General features: G+C 35.4%; 2 protein-coding genes across 2 annotated transcripts; both read left to right on the top strand.

Moving 5' to 3' along the window:
* The first annotated feature begins 8,507 nt into the window (after positions 1 to 8,507).
* On the top strand, positions 8,508 to 10,755 carry LOC132945560 (uncharacterized). The gene is made up of 7 exons (XM_061015333.1): positions 8,508 to 8,994; positions 9,061 to 9,171; positions 9,230 to 9,540; positions 9,594 to 9,903; positions 9,988 to 10,092; positions 10,149 to 10,623; positions 10,686 to 10,755. The coding sequence occupies exons 1-7, from the start codon at positions 8,508 to 8,510 to the stop codon at positions 10,753 to 10,755; spliced, it is 1,869 nt and encodes a 622-aa protein (XP_060871316.1).
* A 5,424-nt stretch (positions 10,756 to 16,179) lies between these two features.
* On the top strand, positions 16,180 to 16,767 carry LOC132945558 (uncharacterized). The gene has a single exon (XM_061015332.1). It carries the CDS (start codon positions 16,180 to 16,182, stop codon positions 16,765 to 16,767), a length of 588 nt encoding a protein of 195 aa, XP_060871315.1.
* Positions 16,768 to 22,463: the final 5,696 nt, after the last annotated feature.

Here is a 22,463-nt window from a genome sequence, read left to right as displayed (position 1 = left end):
TTGTCAGAAATCGTCCTGGTAGGTCAGTGGGATATGGGAGGGCAAATTTTTTTTCCCTAAGCTCTACGATGAAACCTAACCGAGTTACGGGTGAAAAACTGGTTGGTGGTGGTGGGGGGGTGTTGGCTTATGTTCCCGATGAGGGAAAAATAAGCGGTGCCCCCTACAAGTGGTATTGACGTTTACCCCGTCCCCCTCCGGCGATTATTCGCGGATTTATCGCCAAATACGTTTACCTCCGTGGTGGAGGTATTTTTGAATTTCCCGCCAGGTGACAAGTTGCGCCGTCGCTTGTTCACCGACTGTTCGTCACACGGCACTGGTTGTTCCCCGTCGCCTTATCACACGGGGGCAGTTCTTCCCTACGTGGAAACAGCTGTTAATAAACGTGCCTCAGGTATTACAGCCACAAAGGTCACGGCGGCGCTGAATCTTGACTTCCTTGATTTCACGGTGCCTAGGGGTCCTAGGAGGGTGCGCGATGCACCGAACCCTTCGGGAGGGTGCGGTGTGTTTTAATCAGGCTGACTCAACACCGACACCGGCCCAAACGCGCACTTTTTAATAACTTATGGAAATGTGCGTAGCACAGTAGCCAGCAACGCCCGGGGGCAGGGAAAAACTGGGTTTCTCGCTGGGATCGCAACCGATTTCGACGCGGTTTGGACGGGTCGACGCAGAATGGTGTGACGCTTCAAACAGCACCTAGCGCGTAAAAAACGGTTCACTGATCCCGGAGAAAACTCATAAACAAGCGGGAGCGACGCACGGACACGTCTGATCACCACAACAGCCGCCGCTGAACTACTAACCTAACCTAACCTAACCTAACTTTTTTTTTTTCCTGTTTGAACCGACGGCGTCGCGGGAACTGCTTTCGCATTACTTCCGCGACGCCGCCATCGTTTATTATACATAAAGTTAATACAATTTATATAATGTTTTACACCTGTTTTTTTTTTGTGTCCCCTAAGGGCGCACATTTAAATTAATTTTATTACATTTTATCGGGTGAGGAAATAACATTTTGGCTGAAGGCCTGCTGATTTCGTTTGTCTGTTCTCGACCCGGCTTCGCTGCCCGCCAGTCTTGACTTCTCGTTCGTCGCGTCTTCTCCTTGAGCTGTTGTGGAGTTCGCGTGTCGCCGTTGTTGGTTTCCTAGTTTTCCTTCTGTTTCCCCGTTTGTCTTGCTACTGCTGCTTGGTGCGTTGGGTCCCCGGTCGGCGGAGACTTGAGGCGTTCGGCCCGAGCGCCCTTCCAAATCAATCACGATCACCCGGACGGTGACCAAGCCGTGCTGTGGGTGTCCTACTAATGCCCCGGGGCGCACCTGCCACTATGGGGCAGTTACGGATGATGGTACTGAGGCGCTGGGCGATCTAACCGTTTGGTCCCCGCTTCCCGGTTGTCTTCGCATCGAGCCTTCGGTCTGTTGTCGGTGGTTGGAGGGCGATGTTGGCCCTCTCTGGTCGCTGATGTTGACCCGCCGGTGTTCGGTTTTATACAATTTTCCTCCTGTTTCCTCCGTGTCTCTTGCTGCGTGCTGCTCGGTGCGTCGAGTGACCGGTCGGCGGTTTCTTGAGGCGTTCGGACTAGCGGCCTTTCTCATCAATCGCGATCACCCGGACGGTGAAGAATCGTGCTGTGGGCGTCCTACTAATGCCCCGGGGCACGCCTGCCGCTGTGGGGCAGTTTCGGATGATGATACTGGGGCGCTGAGTTTACTAGCCCCTGGGTCCCCGTCTAACCTTCCCGGTCGTCTTCGCATCGAGCCTTCGGTCTGTTGTCGGTGGTTGGAGGGCGATGTTGGCCCTCTGGTCGCTGGTGTTGACCCACCGGTGTTCGGTTTTATACAGTTTGCCTTCTGTGCCTCCCCCGTTGGCCGGAACCGGAATTCCGTTTCCAGTCGGCACCACGTGGAGGTGAGGGTAGGACACTGCCGACCAACCTAACCTAACCTAACCTAACCTAGCCGAGACGGTTTGTCAGCTCAGGAAATATTATATTATATTTATATTGTTATTATTAATATAGTAGCTGGTTAAATTTAATCATTGTTATTTGATTATTATCATATTTGTATACAATAATATACATTAGAAGTTTCAAGTACACACAAATAATTATTTTAAAATATCACATAAAACTAAAATCATTCTACTTTGTATAAGCATCTAATTTTGTCTAAATTTGAACAAAAAATAACTATATAAAAACTGTGTTTTTATATTTTTTGGTTGCTTATCTAATAACCCACTTAAATGGAAACTTGTTTTAAATTTTCAATCCTTAGATATAAAAATTGATCCTTTTTATACATTTTTAGCTACAAAATCATTTTTAAATTTTAAATTTGATAAATATTGTCAAAATTTAATCATTAGAAAAAAACTGTGCGTATGTATTTTTAATATTTGTCAACTGCTGTCGTAACAATATATCAAGAGCCTTGTATTCAATTTTCACGCTTTTTAGTACAACGAATACAATTTTATTGACATTTATAGAAAAAAAAATTAATATAATTGAAAATAGAAAATGTTGTTGACGAACGAGTCAAAACGATTTAAAATATTTTGAAAATGTTATGGTGTATAAAAACTGCTATTATAAACATTCAGTTATATAAGTTAAAATTGTATGTATCTACCAACAGTTATTCGTTTTTAAATAAAAACAATATCAGAAAATCGTCACTTGAGAAATCGAATGCACATCCAATTTTGTAAAAATTTTAAATTTATATGCTCATAAAAATTTAATTTGAATTTCCGGTAGACATTTTTTTTCGATAAAAATAGATAAACTTACGAGTACCTAAATCTTGTACTACATTTTCAAATCTTAGTTTTAAAAATGTTTATAAATTTCTAGCTCAAAATTATTTAGTTTAAACGTTCTTGTTATTTTTACGTATTTTTTCAAAATTTAAACTTTAAATAAAAAATTGCAACTGTATTTTTAATAATTTTCAACTGCCATTAGAAGGATAAAAAAGAGATTTCTGGAACCACAACCTGCTGGCACAACCCTATACCTGATGGCACAACCCGTGAAGCCCGTTGCACAACCCGCATACATCTACTATACACCTCTGCACAACCCATGGGTTGAGCAGATCTATCACATACGTACACGACATTCCCCCCCAGCTACCCCGCTCTTCATATAACTCCCACCATCAATCACGCACTTGTACGATATTCCCCCCGCCACTCTTCCCTATCAATTAGCCGCGGAAATATAATTTAAAAATTTTTTTGCCAAACCGGGATTCAATCTCGAACCGGTCGCTTCCCATACGACAACCACACCACTGCGCAACTTACTCGCTTATGTTATCAAGGTATATTCTATCTCATTTAACTGGTGTTTACGACAGTCGTTCACATACGTACGAGATGTATAATTTCCCCCCACCACCACAACCACTATACCTTACAAAGGGCAGCCGCGAACGCGTGCGAGCCCGCCACCGCGTTATCATATCTATGTTATCAGTTATCACATCGATAAATACCTACTTACATACGCACTTACGTATAAACACACATACACATACATACATACATATATATACATACATACATATATACACGTTATACATCTCAAACAAACACACATTCAAATATATTATAATATAGTCTACATATAATATACATAGGTACTTACATATATCTAAACAATTATACACACATCATTATCACAAACCCCTGAACATATTATTATAGAATTTATATACTTATTACTTACATATCAATAAAACGCATCATATACATATGATATAACCATACACATACAAACCATAATTTACTATTAAACACCATACAGTACTCATCAGTTTTCATTCTGAACTTATATAATAATATTTACAACACACACAAGCTCAACATATATATTATATACCTTATCATACATACACGCGTGCATGCATAGATACATACTTTCATATCACATCACACACACACACACACGATTCCAGTATTCCATATAGTATACAAACAAGCCGCCCAGTCCTTTATTCATTCAATTACATATGAACGCTCATACACACACATACATACATACATACATACATATATACAAAAATATTATATTCAATCAAATTCGAATAACATCTCGCTGCAGGTCTGCAGGTATGCTAGGTATAATAAAGAAAGAATTTAAAAAATGCGAAGCTTGTGGGCGTCGCTTGCAGATATGGGTAGGAACGAATGAGTTAAAAAAATGCACGGTTTTATACCTGTACACTTGCAGCAGAAATAGAATTATTAACGCCTCAAATATTTAACACGATAAGTGAATTTTAGATAAGTAAACGATGTTTATACAGATACTTATAAACGCTTATTTATAACTATTTACCTCGCTTTTTTTTCTCCCCTTACGTATTTACATATTTATAATATTCAGGTATATATTATATATCAACTTGATTACGTTTGTATTAAGCTAAGTATCGGAAATGTTTCGTATTTATTTCATATGAGACATATCATACGGGAAGTACTCGAGATGAAGATCTGTATAATACGACCTGAAGTTTTGCTACAGACATACAATATTTCTATTTTCCTAGGACGTGCAATGTACATATCCAAAAATAGTGGTTCACATGAATTAGAGATTTATTTGAAAAACATGGATCCAAACACATCCTGCATACCTGATAGAAAAATGTGCTATACCATACAACTACACACCACTAGTTTGTTGGCTAGAGGTTTAAGATCTTCCTCCGCATTAACATAGGTTAGGACACCATCAGAGCCCTCGGAGATAGGATCAGCCTTGTCGAAGGTCAAAGTGCCAGGCTAGCTGCTTTGGAAAATAAATTTCAAAATTCTGTCCCTCTAGTTTCCCCCCTAATAGTCCCCACCTGTTCTCAATCAATGCCTCAAGTTTCCTTTAGCAGCATCTTAACCTCCACTACTGTTGCTCATCCTATTCCAACACAATCCACTATCCCCTCCAATACTTCTAGTTTTTCCGCCCCTAATTATAACATATCATTCCCTAGTCAAACCACATCCACAATAAATAGTACCACCCTTTCCAACAGCACTGGCATTAGCCTCGATTCTGCAAAGCTTCCCCCCTATGATGGCCAACTTATTCCAGTTCACCCTGAGGAATTCATTGAACAGGCCGAACAATATTTTCTTACCCAGCCCCCAGTCCCAGATAATGTCAAAATTAATTATATAAAGTCTAAATTCGTCGAGGGTGCCCGTCTCTGGTATACCACTCTACTCCCCCCCCCCAACAAATTATCAAGATTTCTTAATATTGTTCCGTAATCAGTTCTGGTCACCCAATCAACAGCGCGCTATCCGCAACGAACTCTATCGCCCCTACTTCCACAGAGACTCATCATCTCTGCAGAGGCATGCGATGGATTGGATCAGCAAGGCCCGGTTCTTGCAACCATCTATCGATCAGGCCGAAATGGTTGACCAGATCACTTCCCACTTCACCTTTAACATTTCCATTGCCCTCAGAGGTCTCCGTATCACCACCACTAATGAACTCGTTCAACAACTCTCCCACATTCAGCAAGCTCATTCCCCTCCAAACACTCAAAATAATCAAAATACCCCCTCTTATCAAAATCAAAATAATCAAAATCGAAATTCATTTAACAATTCTCCTGGCCCCAATCAACAAAATAGGTATCCCCCTCGTCAAAATAACTATCAACGCCCCCAATATAATTCTCATAATCAATCCGCCCCAACTCCCCCTACCACTACCCCTCCTCCGGAAAACTAGGTCGGACCATGCCCGCGAGGATGTGCACTGTGTCCCCCTCTAATGTCAATCCTCATAATATGTTGATACTCACCCACCCATTAGCTTCTCCCCCCGATTTCGAACAAACACCTCCTCCAAATTACCGTCCCGAAATTCCCATCCTCCTCTTTAATAAATCTCACAATGCTCTCTTAGATTCTGGCGCAACTGTCTCTGCTATCTCTGAAGACCTTTTTAAAATATTAAATCAAAATTCTGACCCAAACACAATTCCCCTCTTTCCCCTCACAGGCATTCTCTTGACCACAGCACTCAGTCATAAAACAATTAAAATCAAATCCCAAATCTATTTAAATTTTTATGTTCAAAATTACAAAACACACGGTATATTTCTAGTTGTTCCCCAATTGTCCACACCCTTAATTCTAGGCACCGACTGGCTACTTGAAAACGGGGTGACCATAGACTACAATAGCAAGGAAATCTCCTTCCCCTCTATCAAAGATAACATCCCCTTCAAATTAATTCAAGATAATGATCCAAATAGCTTGGTTAATTCGTTAAAAAATATTATTGTTACTAATGATCCTTTCACCATGTACGAAAGTCCCTCCCACTTAATAAATCAAACCTACCCATTCGAAACAGAAAAAAATATTGCCCTTAATGACATTCCCCTTAATGATTCTCAACACCAATTAATGACCTCTCTCCTTCAAAAGTATGATCACATTTTTAAAGACAAACCCGGCCTTCACACTTTCTTCTCTTATAAATTTAATATCAAACCTCATGATCCTTATAAAATTAAACCATACCCTGTACCCTTCTCTCGTCGTCCCGCCGTACAAAAAGAAGTTGACAAGATGATTAAGTGGGGGGTGATCGAAAGATCGGATTCCCCGTACAATAATCCCCTCGTTACTGTAATAAAAGCTGACGGTACACTACGTTTGTGCTTAGACGCTCGCAAATTAAATACTATTATTCTTCCCACTCGAGACGATCAACCCCCCAAAGACTCCCCCAGCATTCTACATTATACACTCCCTCCACCTATTCCTCCCGACATTATTTCAATATTTAACAATATCTCATCTGAACAACAAAAAGACCCCCGGTTAAAAAATATTCTTATTAAATTAAAATCAAATCACCCACCAGTCTGGAAACAATATTATACTCTGAAAAAAGACACCTTATTTGTTCGAATTTATACTGTGTGCGCACAGATGTGTAGGTTTTTTATTATTATTATTGTGATGCTAGTACCCTTACCACTCATACTCCCTAATCCAACTTTATTATTCTTTTATGGTTGCAAATTAAATTTTATTATTATGTATTTGATTATTATTATAATGTCCCTAACTAAATGCTATATTCCCTCAAATTGCTAGTCTATGGTCATTCCCAAAAAATTCTGCTCTCTTACTCTACAACAAATGGTTTTCAGGTATTCTTGCAGACACCTTCAACAATTTGTTGGGGGGGTTCTGTAACGTCACAGCATTTTTTGCATTAATATTATTATATCACCAACATACCTGTACCCATATTGCCACTAATGAGCACACCTTAATTATATATTATTATGATTATCGCGCGCTAATGCAGAAGTGACCGCAGTATTATGTAATAATTGTCCCCTGGCCCCCACAAACCCGCAGTGTACGGTGTCCACATGTCGCCACACACGGCCGCCGTTGCCATCGGCGCTTTCGTCGCGTCCGGCGGCACCGCACCGGCGGAACAATACTGTACACCCCGAAAATCTGATGTATTCCCGCAATATGACGACACTGACCTGCCCCACTCAACACAAAAAAGCTCCGCCGCCGGCATAAGACCACCGCCGTCGCCGGGTCTCCGTCTCAATACATTTTTTCACCTACGCTCTACCTGGCTGGTACTGGTGGCTCCACACCTGCTCGGTCGAGACCATCTACCCGTCTGTTCGACAATCGACACAACCACCCAGGAACCACGCGGCATACAGGCCTTTTCGACCCACCAACGGACTTCTTGAATATACACCAACTGCCATCAACATTTTCGACGCCTATAGTCATCCACCATGATGGGCTAAGTCCACCACGAGGGCCCGGGCGGCGGCCGACAGCTCCTGTCAACATCGACCATGCATGCTGCACGCTCATCAAGTCGTAATATACCTACTTTCCCCTGTTTCTCCCTTTACCAGCACGTTTTCCCGGTAACCCTGCGAGGACCCACCATGAGTGATATGGTGCGTCACCTCCCGTGGGCCGGAAAAACATGCGACAAATTATATATGATTTTGTAATTGCCATGTGCCAATATATCTCGTTCATAACCTTCGCGTCATTCTTATTATTATTTTGATATCATTTCCCCTAAATTAATTAAATCCTCGGCATTCAGTTGTCGTTGCGTGTACAAAGCCTGTGAGCTCCACCGACTTGGCCCTCGGGTCATCACGCGGTGCGGCTCACAGGTCGCGACAAAAGTGCTCCTCTTTTGTCGTGGGTGGTTTACGGAGCCCTAAAAAGCTCCGGATTCTCACAACGTGTAATCTTAAACTTCAAACACCTAACTTCATACCAGTATTTTTTCATAATTTATCAAATTACGATGCACATTTTATTGTCACTCGTCTCGGGTATGACACAAACTCTATCTCGGTAATACCAAACAGCGAAGAAAAGTTTATTACGTTTTCAAAATACATTAGCAACTTCTTCACATTAAGATTTATCAACACACTAAGATTTATGGCCTCCAGTTTATCAACACTTTCAAAAAATTTAATTACACCAGGATTTGAAAAGTTTAGAGACAGTGCAAAACATTTTTCTACACAAGATTTACCACTTGTTACTCGTAAGGGGGTATACCCGTATGACTACACAGATGATTGGGATAAGCTTGAAGAAACCAGTTTACCGGCGAAAAAATATTTTTACAGTACATTGGACGAATCACATATAAAACATGAGGATTTTGAGCATGCAAATACAGTTTGGAATCATTTCAACCGTCAAACACTCGGGGAATACTCTGATCTTTATTTAAAAATCGACGTGCTGCTGCTAATTTATGTGTTTGAAAATTTCCGAGGTCTCTGTATAAGAACTTACCATCTGGACCCATCATTTTACTACACAGCACCGGGATTTAGTTTTGACTGTATGCTGAAATACACGGGTCAACAACTTGAACTGATTTCGGATTATGATATTTTGTTAATGTTCAAGAAAGGTGAGGTCAGGTTATTTATTAAAAAAAATAAAAAATAATGTGATAAAATATCTGTTTTTATTATAGGAATTCGTGGCGGCTTGACCCAGGCGAGCATGAGATATGCAAAGGCGAATAATGAAAAGACACCAGATTATGATCCAACACAACCAAAATCATGGCTTGTTTATCAGGATTGTGAGTATAATGTTATATTTAATTTAATATTAAATTTATTATATTACTTAAATTGCAGGTAACAACTTGTACGGTTACGCAATGTCACAATTCATGCCATACGGAGGATTTAAGTGGGTTGAGCCGAAACTAGAGGGGTTAAATGATTTAAACGATAGATCACCAATCGGGTGGATGTATGAAGTCGATATATCATATCCAAAAGAACTTCACGACAAGCATAATGATCTGCAATTCCTACCGAAAAATAGTATTCCACCTGGTTCAAAAGTTGATAAACTTATGGCGACTTTAGAATCAAAGAAAAACTATGTGATTCATTATTGGAACCTGCAGCAGGCTATAGCCAACGGACTCGTTGTGGAAAAAGTAGCATATTTATTTTATTTATTTTATTTATTGCATATTTTGTTTTATTGTAGGTTCACAGAGTTGTGCAGTTTAATCAGTCGTACTGGCTTAAAAAATACATAGAATTAAACACTGAGATGCGGAAAAAAACGAGGAACGACTTTGAAAAGGATTTCTTCAAACTCTTAAACAATGCCGTTTTTAGGAAAACCATGAAATGTTTAAGGAAACGTTTTAAGATGGAGCTTGTTTGTAGTGAAAAACGTTTGCAAAAACTTATAAATCTTACTACATTCAAACACTGTACTACGTATGACGAAACCCTCAACGCTGTCTCATTAGAAAACAAAATTATCATGTTTAACAAGCCAATATATATAGGTAAATATATATATATATATATATATATATATAACTAATTTACTATTATCAAACATATTTTAATATTTTTTTAATTTTGACCAGGTTTTGCAGTGTTGGAAATTTCTAAGACCGTCATGTATGATTATCATTATAACGTTATGCAGGCTCATTATAGGGATAAAATTGAGCTCATGTATACTGATACAGGTAAATGTTTTCAAACTATACTAATTTTCATATATTCATTTATATTGTAATTTTAGATTCACTGGTATACTATATTCAAACCGATGATTTTTACAAAGACCTGGAGAATAATTCCAATTTACTCGATCGAATGGATACATCACACTTACCACATGATCATCCATGTTACATTGCTGAGCGAAAGAAAATCCCTGGTTTGTTTTCCGATGAAACAAATTCAGAGGTTATGACGCATTTTTGTGGGCTCAGAGCAAATTCTTATTCATATAAGATCAATGGCAAGGAGAAGATCAGGGCGAAAGGAATCCGCGGGCATGTAGTCAGAAACCATATGATATTCAACGATCATTATCGCTGTCTGTTTTGTGATACAACTTTGGATGTGATGACGGAGAATGTCTCTATCCGGTCGTTCAAACATCGATTGAAGACTATTAAATCAACCAAATTAACTTATAATAGTTTCGATGACAAGAGGGTTATACTTTTGGATCAAATACATACCTTGGCTCACGGTCACTACTCTATAGAGTGTGTTAGAAATAATTGTATATTTTAATTTATTGTACTTTAAATATTTCTGAATTGTATAGGGACACCAGAACACTAGAGCAAGCAGAAGCCGAATTAATACAACTTCCGGAAGCCGAGCTAGACAGATAGTTTTTTTTTTATTCATTATAGATGATTTGTTTTTATATTGTAAAATATCACTGTAGATATTATTATTTTTTTTTATTTTGTTAAATATCTCTGTAGATATTATGTGGATATTATATTTATTATTATTATTATTGAATTGATTCTAGTTAGGATAGGATAGGATAGTATAAAGAAATAACTCATTGATATAAAAAAATAAATAAATATGATATTTATTTTTACAAATTATTTACAAACCATTTTCTTAGGCTAAATACTTTATAAAATGAACATTGTTTAGGATTGAAATCCATATGAAAAATACAGCATGGTAAAGTTTCTTCATCACATATTTGGTCTAATGGAGGGCACCCCATGTCGTCAATATTGATGATCCTGATGTGAGGAGTATACTCTAAAAGAAGTTGTTTTTTCTGATCGCCTTTAACGTATATGAAACTGAACTTTAGCGAATTCAGTACTCTACCTAGTTCTTCATACTCAACATCTCCATATTCCAAAGATAGTTTGTGATAATTACGCTCCAACCACTTGTTAGTTTTCCGACTCTTGTTATCCTGTATTGATTTTGAATTTTTAAAAATCCAATGTTGGGTGGCCCATGTTTCTACATCTACTATAGACATTTCTTTTATCATGTATTTATTATCCCTCCCGAGAATGCAATGGAAATCAATGATGGCAGTAGACATAATTATTATTTGCATGACAGTACTTCAGGAATTTGTTTCAACTTGTCTGTATTTTCTTTGATATTTTGTAACAATGCTTTGATTTTTATAAGGTGCTCTTGTATATCATCACACGTTAATTGAAGTGTTTCAACTTGTTCTTCTTGTGTTTGAATAGACTTATGATTTTCCTCGAGTAAATTTCCAAATTTATCTAGTCTTATACAATATGGTTTGATGGTTGGTTCGAGATTTGTTACAAATTTTCTTGTTTCACCAGCCTGTGAATATCCCAACACGTTCATACCTAGAGCTCAACTGATGCTATTTTCTAATGTCACTCGTATTTATCCAATTATTGTGCGTATTATCAAACCCTAGCCATTTTACGAACATCTGTTTTCCCTTCCTACGGATAATTTTCTCGACTAAATAATCGTTTGGGAGATTGGTCTTTTGAATTTCTTCAGAGTAGAAACAACCTAAAATTGGGTTTCCTGTATAATCTTGTAGTTGATAAGTAGTGGGGGATGTCTTGTTTATTTTGGTTATTTTAAATATTTCTGTGGACCAGCTCGGCAAATAACCTTTTGTAAATACCCCTTTATATATACTGATACGGACGTTATCACCAATGTTAAATTTAATTTTTCTATTAAGAATCGGACGTTGCTTTAATTTTACCGAATAAGGATTGTTATCAGCCTGTCTGGGTGTCATAGATATTGTTCTGTGTTTTGAATTATTATATTCATTAATCAGAGATTGTAAAATAGAAACCCATTCATGTGTTCCTCGTGCAGTGAACTCCCTATACATTTTTTCTTTAATTGATTTGTTCAGGCGTTCAACGATACAGGCCTTCGTTGTACTATACGTAGAATATTTATGTATATTGTGTTTCTTCATCAACGCATCGAATGTCGCATTGTAAAATTCTTTACCGTTATCGACCTGTAATAGTTTTGGCGAGCGCTTGAGTAGTATTTTTGACATTGCATTTGAAACTTCTTTAGCCGTTTTCGACTTTAAAGGTATAGCGAAAGAGTATTTCGTGTAACAATCTATGATAGTTAGAAAATATTTATAGCCTTTATTCTTTTTAGAATAAGGTATCATTTCCACCAAGTCTGCCTGCCATAGATCGTTTTTACCATACTCATTAACTCTTCGCCTTGTATAATTTTTTCTTGCTGGCTTGTGTAGTTCGTTCGCTATATCACGTTTAGACATTTGGAATTCGTTTTATTAAACCCGTTTCATACAATTCTTCGTAAATTGAAAGTATTTCGTTGGAAAGCCCTGTATTACCGGCAGCTTGTGAGGCTAAAAGAATTCGTAACCTATCAACCAACTCGTTTGGATCATTCCAATATACTAAATTATGCGCTTGTAATTTCACACCCGAACCCGAGGTGAATAGTTTGCTAATAATTTGCTCATACTTTGTACCACCCTTCCTAATTTTTGTTCCGTCCTGTGTTAAATGTGCTGAAGTATGAATCAGTATTTCTTTATAGGTACGTATTTAAGTCATTAGCGGTGTATTGCATTGGATATCTGGAACACAATAACTCGCCAAACCCCTGTGTCAGTGGATAAGAGTTTTCTCTCACAATTATTGCACCGTTTTTAAATTGTATTACTTCTGTACCTAATTTGATAATGCCTTCAGAATTTTTTTTTGGGCCATATACTTTATCTTTATCTTGGTCTTCTAATTTACGAAAATTTGTAAACCGGTTGTCGGATGCGTTGGAAACCATTGGAAACTTTGGAAGTCTGTAATTTGTTCAGAGGTTCGATTATTGGCTGAAGTGTTTGTGATACAAAAGATTGAATATCAGCTTTTCCATGTTTTAATGCAATATACTTGCGTTTAATATTTTCTTTAGCTTTAATCAATTCTCCGAGTACCTCGCCTTTAGACGACATATTTGTGAATGAAGTGTCTTATAAAAAAACAATAGTTTATATAACAACGAACGTATCGAATCCGTGACGATAGCGACCATTGTCCCGTTCACTGTCTTTGTTTATGACAATAAATTCAAATCCTCCTTTACACCAACATGAAGTACAAAAGTTTTTAAACTCGGGATATGACACATCACCAGAGCAATGTTCGCTGTAAACATGCTTTAGGTTTGTCTCGTCTTGTTTAAATAAAACAATAAAATTTGCGTTATCACGTAAAAGTTGTTTAGGTACTTTTGAATAACTCTGAGCTAAATAGAAAACATCTACTAAATTATGGCGGCCTCTGGAAAAGTAAGTCCTTGCAATCTTTTGGTTTTCAGTATTAATATCATCGAAAATAAACACAGAGTTTGGTAAAGCTTTTTCAGGTTCGATAACTTGTTCGTTTTCGTAGAACGTGAATAATTGTATTCCATTAATACCTGATAAAATATCACTCAATAATTTATACTTTGGTGGATCCAATGTTTTTGATATATGTATACGTTGTGAAATCGTATACCATTTATATGTGTTAATAATGTGAATATTAAATTAGTTTTCCCACAGCCTGAAGGACCCATGATAAGCGCTCTAATCGTATTAGGTAGAAGTACACCATGTCTTTGATTTTTATACGAAGTAGGTGGGTCCACGTTTTCAACTGTGAGTTGTATATCTTGTTTAATGAATTTCATTTTTTAAATAAATATCCCTGTAACACTAAGAGCGTAATCAGTACACGATGTCACTCGCCCGAAGAAAGACCAAGAATAAAGGTGCTGGTCTTATAAACACGCTTATAAATAAAATACCATTAGAGCTTCACGTACCTGGCGAGAGTAAATACACGTATATTAACGTGGTAATAGAAATAGTAAAAATAATATTTCTTTATAGGTTATCAATATTGGACCTTCTAACTGGACCTTGCACAAATTTGAAAAAAACGATTAGCTCGCGGAGATAAAGGGGTTAATCCTTTAGATACTGCGTGTAGAGAACACGATATTGCATACGATCTTAGTAACTCTATCGCAGATCGCAACGAGGCCGATTATATATTAGAGCAACGAGCCTGGGATAGGTTCAAGTCTAAAGATTCGAGTTTAAAAGAAAAAGCTGTAGCTTGGGGCGTGACTACCGCCATGAAAGTGAAACGTAAAATTGGGCCTGGATGTGGGTTTAAAGCAGCTATCAAAGCAGCTAAAAACGTGATAAAGAAAAATATCGGTGAAAAAAACCTGATGAAATTAAGTAAAAAGTGTATAACCGTCGCACGAAAAACATTCAAAAATAAAAAGACTAAAGTTCCAAGGGTTATATCAATACCAAAAAAGAGTGGAGTGTTGCCGTTAATCCAGATTTTCGCCGGTTTATCAGCACTAGAAGCACTGAGTGACGGTGTTGCCAACGTTGTCAAGGTTGCGAATGAATTTAAAAGAAATACGCAATCTCATTTTGGCGGCGGATTATACATCGCGCCGTATAAAAGTAACTCGTATAAAATCGGACCAAGTCTATATCTTGCACCATATAAAAGTGGAGGGGATTTGAAAACGAAAAAAAACTAGAAAAACTAAAAAAAATAAAAAAAACTAATAACTACGTTACCCAGAAGAGCGCTGTACGATTTCGAACTTATAAAATTTGCACGTTTGAATAAAATACCTCATTTCATCGGTATGTTTACTCAAGATAGGTTACCCGTACGTCGTAAATGAGTAGAATCAGCGGTTGTTAACTTGGATACGGAAAACGGTACAGGTACTCACTGGGTAGCGTATAGAAAAATCGGAAATCAAGTTAAATATTATGACAGTTTTGGAAATTTACCACCTCCATTAGAAGTACAACGATATTTTCACGGATGTGACATGAATTTCAATTACAGCAGAGAGCAGAAATATAATACTACAAACTGTGGACACTTATGTTTAAAATGTTTATCATGTATACGATAACGTTAAACGGGAACTCGAGTGAATTGTCATGCGACATTTTTCCACCGCTAGAAGTAGAAAGCACAGCACAAATATGTCTTTTGAGTCTACAGACAAATTATTCGATACCGAACATTGAACCCGGTTGCAGTACTATCGGTTTCCGTAATATGATTGGACAAAGAGAGGAAGTTATTATACCCACAGGCTCGTATGAGTTTGAAAATTTAGAGACTGTTATAAAAAAAAATATGCCCGAATATATCGACTGGTTTGAATTAAAAGCAAACAATACCACATTAATGTTTATAGTCTCGCGTAGTCATGACATAGACTCATCAGTTGAGAATAGTATAGCGAAGTTATTGGGTTTTAGAAATTATTTATACACTTCTGGTATTAATCATGAATCTGAAAGTACAGTTAAGATAATGAAAATCAATAGTATAAAAGTAGAGTGCAACTTGATTACTGGTTCATTCTGTGATGGAGCACCGAGCCAGATCATACATGAACTTTATCCAACTGTCCCACCAGGTTATAAAATCATCGAAGTACCTAGACATCTAGTTTTTTATGCTCTCAATACGACTTCAATATCTAGAGTATACATCGTGTTAAAAGATCAGAACGGTTGTCTAATAAATATGCGCGGTGAACCAATTACGATTCGATTACAAATAACGTGTGGAAATGGCATTAAAATTTAATATAAAAAGATCTACAATCAAAAAACCAGTTAGTTTACCGACTGTCGTGAAAAAGTCAACATCTAGACCGAAAAAAGGCAAGATCAAGCTCACAAAAAATAATTTAAATTTTCTACGTTCGTTGCAAGTATAAAAATAATTATGGATGACTCGTATTTAGACGTTGGGGTCGACTATGTCGATGAGTGTAAAATAACACAAAAGCATTATCATTCGTTCACTCCATACTCAAATATGTCTTTATCAAATAACGATGAAATTAGGATAAGTGTTTTAAATATGGATGCATACACTCTACCATGTGAAAGCTATATTTATATAGAGGGGAGAGTAAATAAACCGGCCGATGCAGTGGGGGATGTACGTTTTTCAAATAATGGATTGGCATTTTTATACTCCAAAATGCGCTATGAAATAAACGGAATAGAAATTCAAAAATTAAAAACACCTGGAGTTGCATCTTGCTTGAAAGCATATTGTTCGTATACTCCAAACGATTTGAATACGTTGGGGAACGCTGCTTGGGACTCGGCGATGGATGGCGAAGATAATAAAAACTTTATGAACAACAATGTATTTACCGGGTGTATCCCTCTAAAACATTTATTCGGATTTTGTGAAGACTATAAAAAAATATTGCTTAATTGTAATCAACAGCTGATTTTCTACCGACCTGGATGCGATACACGTTGTTGGCGCGGGCGCAACCGAAGCAGTCTCAAAAAATAGAAAAATTACAATTGAACTTACTAGGGTGGTGTGGAAGATGCCTATTATCAGAGTTAGTGATAAAGAAAAATTAAGGTTGATAAAAGTGGTAGATTCATGTAAAACACTATCATGTGCGTTCAGAACCTGGGATCTCTGCGAATATCCTATTCTTCCTAGAAATACCTCACATTCGTGGACGGTAAAGACCAGCAACTTGTTAGAAAAACCGAGGTTTGTGTTATTCGGATTACAAACAGATCGAAAAAAAAAATATTGAAATAGACGCTGGACGCTTTGATCACTGTCAACTAAAAAATCTTAAGGTTCACTTAAATTCTGAATTGTATCCATATGAAGATTTTCGTGTTGATTTTAAAAATAATATAACTAGTATACTGTATAAGGCCTATGCAGACTTTCAAAAATCATATTATGAGAAAGAGTATAGTGAACCTTTATTGTCAAAACATATTTTTCAAAACTATTCACCAATCATCGTTGTTGATTTATCGTGTCAAAACGACAATGTGAAGTCGTCAACCGTAGACCTACGTATTGAATTTGAAACTGATTCAGTTATTCCGGAAAAAAACTACAGCGTATTGCTTAATATTACATGATCAGATTATAAATTATAGCCCGTTTAGTGGCGAAGTTAGAAAATTGTAAAAATGTATATAATTTTTTTTTCCTCTTATGTATAATATTGTAACCTTATGCTAAATATATATATATATATTGTAACCTTATTATTATTAATAAATAAAAAAACTTGTTTTTAAATATCACGCTTGTTTTTATTTTACACAATAAGAAAAATAATAATACAGAAAAATTAATTATATTGTGGTCCAATGGACCATCGTTTTCCGAACGTCCTTCCTGAATGTTTTCGAGGTGGGTCTCTTGTGCTGGATTTCCCTGTAATTTTTTTTTTAAATTAAAATATGTTATGTCAGATTTAAAAATGATTATTACCTGCGGATATGAACTGAAGTACGATTGTGGAGAAAAAGCTATGGAACACTCGTCATTGTATCCCTGTAAATAAAAAATATTTTATTAACATAACATAATATAAGCTAAAAGGAAAATTGCTAGTACCTCATATTTTTTTACTTTCTCCATCCATTTTTGAACGATAGAATCAGTTGCATATAATTTTAGTTGATTTGTGAAAATGTAGTCGTCGTTCTCACCAATAACATGTATTGAAAGATAATTATTATCGATGTTCCTCACATGAGTTCTCATATCGGTCTTAGAATTTTCTAACGCTACGTTTGATTTTAAGAATGAAGCGATTAGATCAATTTGCTGTATTACAATCGGTTTAATTATAATAGATTTTCTATTGATAATCTCAAAAATGGTGTATTCTAAATCTTGTAAGGTCAAAAGATCCGTGCGATTTAACAGAACACGACATCCGTCTTGAATTTTTGATTCTAAAACAAGTGTGTTCTCCGATTGATATGTCATACTAGACATTGAAATTACGTCGTTATCCAAAAATAAATTTCGTTTGTATTTTTCTGGACGATCGAGTATGAATGATAGAATGTTCCCTTTAAGTCTGAATATACTTTGTAGAAAATCGATAGGAATATTTACATACCGCGAAGATGTTATAACATGAATCACGGTTTTGAATTCATCGGTAGGATCTATCCCAATGTTTAAAAATTTACGAGCTGTGAAGTCGATGGTTAGATTACTGCAATCGATAAGGTTGGGTGGTGGTGACGGTGGAGTATATTTAAAAGTTTTCTTGTAAATATCAGCCATATTTTCGATTGGACCAGCCATTTTAATTTTAAACACTGAAAAATAATTATGATTTAAACGTTGAATACGAGACGAGCACATGGGCGGAGTAGACACTCGGAGCGATGTAGACACTTGGAATGATGAAGAGCGACTGATTTTATGAAGTGTAGCTGTGTTCTTAGACGATTATATTAAATATTAATTGGTGGGGGGGACATCGAATAGTCCCTACAGATTTATCGTGGTAATGCATGCAGCTACAGGTCTGTTAACGCTGATGATGTTTACAAAGGAATGTGCGTTTGTGTATGTGTGTATTATATTTCTGTATGCTATGCAGGAAGCTACATGTTCGTTAAAGTTGTTTACGTTTACAAACGGAAAACATTTTTGTAATAATTCTCGAATGCCATGCGTGCGAAATTATTTAAAGATTATGCTAACGCCAATGTGATAACTGATAACATAGATATGATAACGCGGTGGCGGGCTCGCGCGCGTTCGCGGCGGCCCTTTGTAAGGTGTAGCGTCGGTGGTGTTGGTGGTGGTGGTGGTGGTGGTGGTGGGGGGGGAATTATAGAATGTTTATTGTTAGAAATATCAGTGGAATATTATAATAATATGTTCAAGTCACTGTGATAATGATGTGTGTATAATTGTTTAGATATATGTAAGTACCTATGTATATTATATGTAGACTATATTATAATATATTTGAATGTGTGTTTGTTTGAGATGTATAACGTGTGTGTATGTATGTATGTATGTATGAATACATGAATGCTTTTGAAAACTAGGTACTGGAAAAATTTTACTTTTAACCCCCCCCCCCAAAAAAAAAAAAAAAAAGTATCAACTAGATTCGCTTTTCTATCAGAAAAGGCGCTGTTGAAGAAAATCTAAACACTTTTACTGTCCTAAAAGGTGATAATAGACACAAATAAAAATTTAGAAAAACACAGTAACATAGTAAAACCAATACATTCATCGCTTCGCTTAGAATCTAAAATTAAATTATCGCTTTCATTTTTTCAAAGAACGTGAACGTGTTCATTTGAAAAAACTTTAAACTTTAACGTGTACGAATTCAATTTTTTGGTTAATGTTCTGAACACAAAATACTGGTTTGATATTATGAATACATATAGTAGGTACTATAATGGCCAATTGTAAATTTATTTTAACATATCGGAAAAAAATATCATCATTCGATATAGGTACAAGAAACATCTATCAAAGGTGTTATCATCATTGAGATATAAAATACGTAAAACAGTTGTAAGATTTTTTTAAATTGTCGTAATTAAAATTATTTTAATTTGTTTAAGAGGTTCGAAGCCTACAATCCACATTATAGTGGGTAATTAGAAATAATGTTTTTAGATTAGCTGTGTTGCAATTACTTAGTAAAATCTATGTACATTTTTTATAATCAACTGCCCGTCGGAAAAACCAATGACGTATACCTTTAATTAGATAATATTTATTATTATACAAGATAATAAACGCCACTGCTGTACATTTTTTTTTAAATTTCAAATCAGATTATAATTAAAATAAAAAAAAATGTTCTGTATTTTCGTACGTCGAAACTGATAATATTCTTATCATTATTAATAATACTAATAATAGGTTATAACTAATAATAGGTCAATTCACTCGGCGTTACAAATAGCTATTATAAGTTTGCACTTCGCGAAATGAAGTCGGAGGCTGGGGTTATACACGGCGAATTACGCCCGTCGTGTATAGATGCTTCGAAATAAACCAATGCATTTTCAAATCGACGGAAAACTCTGCGGCAAAACCCGTGTAAAGCCCCTAACTAGCAGTGTTCGGATTAGATAAGTAGTTTTTTATCTATATAAAGATAAAGATAATGCAACTCTAATGTATCTAGATAGATATACAAGATAACTTAACTCATATTTATCTAGATAAAGATAAAGATAAATACTTTTGTATCTAGATAAAAAAAAATTAACAATTTTTTTAAATAGGTTTTAAAATTAGGTATTTTTTAGTTGGGCACTAGGAACATAATAATAATAATGATATAAATAAAAATAATTACATTATTTATAAACCATAAACTTGGTTTGAGAATCAGTATAAATATTTAAAATGCGTTTGTACAATTTCGCGATTTTATCAATAAAAAATGTATCTAGATGAGTTTATTTAGATTAGTAAACAAATTATCTAAGATGAACGTTTTGATACCTATTTATCTTGAACTACTAGTAACTATTTATCTAGATAAGATAAAAGATGAACAAATAATTATCTAGATAAATCCGAACACTGCTAACTAGGCCCAACTTGTTAAAAGTTAAAGTTAAGTTGAAAAGTCAATATTTTAACTTATTTAGTCAATTATTTTTGTTATTAAGGGGGTTCCATTCGGTTATTTGCCAAAGAGTATGAATCAGGCAAATTATGTGGCAAGTACAACCGGGCCATGTCAATGTGTGTGAGTGTAATTGAACGTCATTATAGTGTGTGTGTGCGCATAAACTGCAGTGTATGCAGTGTTCGGACTTATCTAAATTAATTAATCTAAAAAAAAATTACCGTGGATGCATGCAATTTTCAATGAATGTTTATATTAAAATGTTATATACCTACACCATACAATTATTAACATAAAGTATTTCGACTCATATTGAGCTATTTATATATAGGCGTATGAAATTTTCGATTAATATTAGTTTTTTTTAAAATTAATGTCGATAAAAAAATGTTGTCAAATAACTTGACAAATGACAATGTAATACCGGGTTCCTCGTAATTTGCTGTTAGAAGAAATTAAAAAAAATTTAAGTAAATCCACAGTAATTGTTTCATTTATTTTGAAAAATTACGTAAAAATCACGAAAATCACGAAAATTTACAATTTACTAATTTGAATTAAAATTGATAATAATTTTCCTTTTATATCTAAGACTTGAAAATTATAATATTTGATTTCTCATAAATTTGTATACTTTTATCACTAAAAAGGTGGATAAGTGGATGTCGCTATGCTGTACAGTAGGTTATAAGTGGGTCACTGTAATGGATGGTGTTAAATTTGAATTCAATGATATAATATCATTGTATTAGAAAAACGATTCTGAGCGAAAACGGTCAGTCAGCCTATGATATTACCAAGTATATTTGATGATATTATTGTGAATAAAGTAATTTATATTTAACCTATTTACGTGGAGCCTTGTTTTAAATTTTCAATCCTTAACCATAAAAGTTAAACATTTTATACATTTTTAACCACAAAATAATTAATAAATTATAAATTTGATAAATGTTGTCAAAATTTGAACTTTAAATGCTTATAAAAAAAAATTGTGCCTATGTATTTTTAATATTTTTCAACTGCTATTAGAACGATATATCAGGAGCCTTATATTAAATTTTCACGCTTTTTTACCAAACAAATAAAAATTTATTGATATTTATAGAAAAAAAAACTAAAAAAATTGAAAACTGACAATGTCCGTAAACCGCTCAAAAAGAGTCAAAATATTTTCAAAATTATATGGTGTATAGAAAATGCTAATATAAACATTCAGTGAAATTTTCAAGTATCTACAGTCATTCGTTTTTTAATTACAATAAAATAAGAAAATTGTTACATGAGAAATCGAGTAAATATCAAATGTAGTAAAAATATAAATTTCAGACGCTCATAAAAATTTAATTTAAGTTTCTTGTAGACATTTTATTTTTTGTCAAAGGTAGACTAACCTATGAGTAATCTTATATTACATTTTCAAATCATAGATTTAAAAAGAAAAATTTTTATGAATTCTCAACTCAAAATAATTTGCTATTTTTCGTGATTTTTCCGTATTTTGTCAAAATTTGAACTTTAAATGCTTATAAATAAAAACTGTGACTAAGGATTTTTAATTTTTTTCATCTGCCTTTGAAACAATAACATA

Source organism: Metopolophium dirhodum, chromosome 5 (genome assembly GCF_019925205.1).
Source record: "Metopolophium dirhodum isolate CAU chromosome 5, ASM1992520v1, whole genome shotgun sequence".
In the NCBI taxonomy this organism is placed as follows: domain Eukaryota; kingdom Metazoa; phylum Arthropoda; class Insecta; order Hemiptera; family Aphididae; genus Metopolophium; species Metopolophium dirhodum.
Note: the sequence above shows the minus strand (reverse complement) of the source record. Positions and strands in the feature narration are given on the sequence as shown.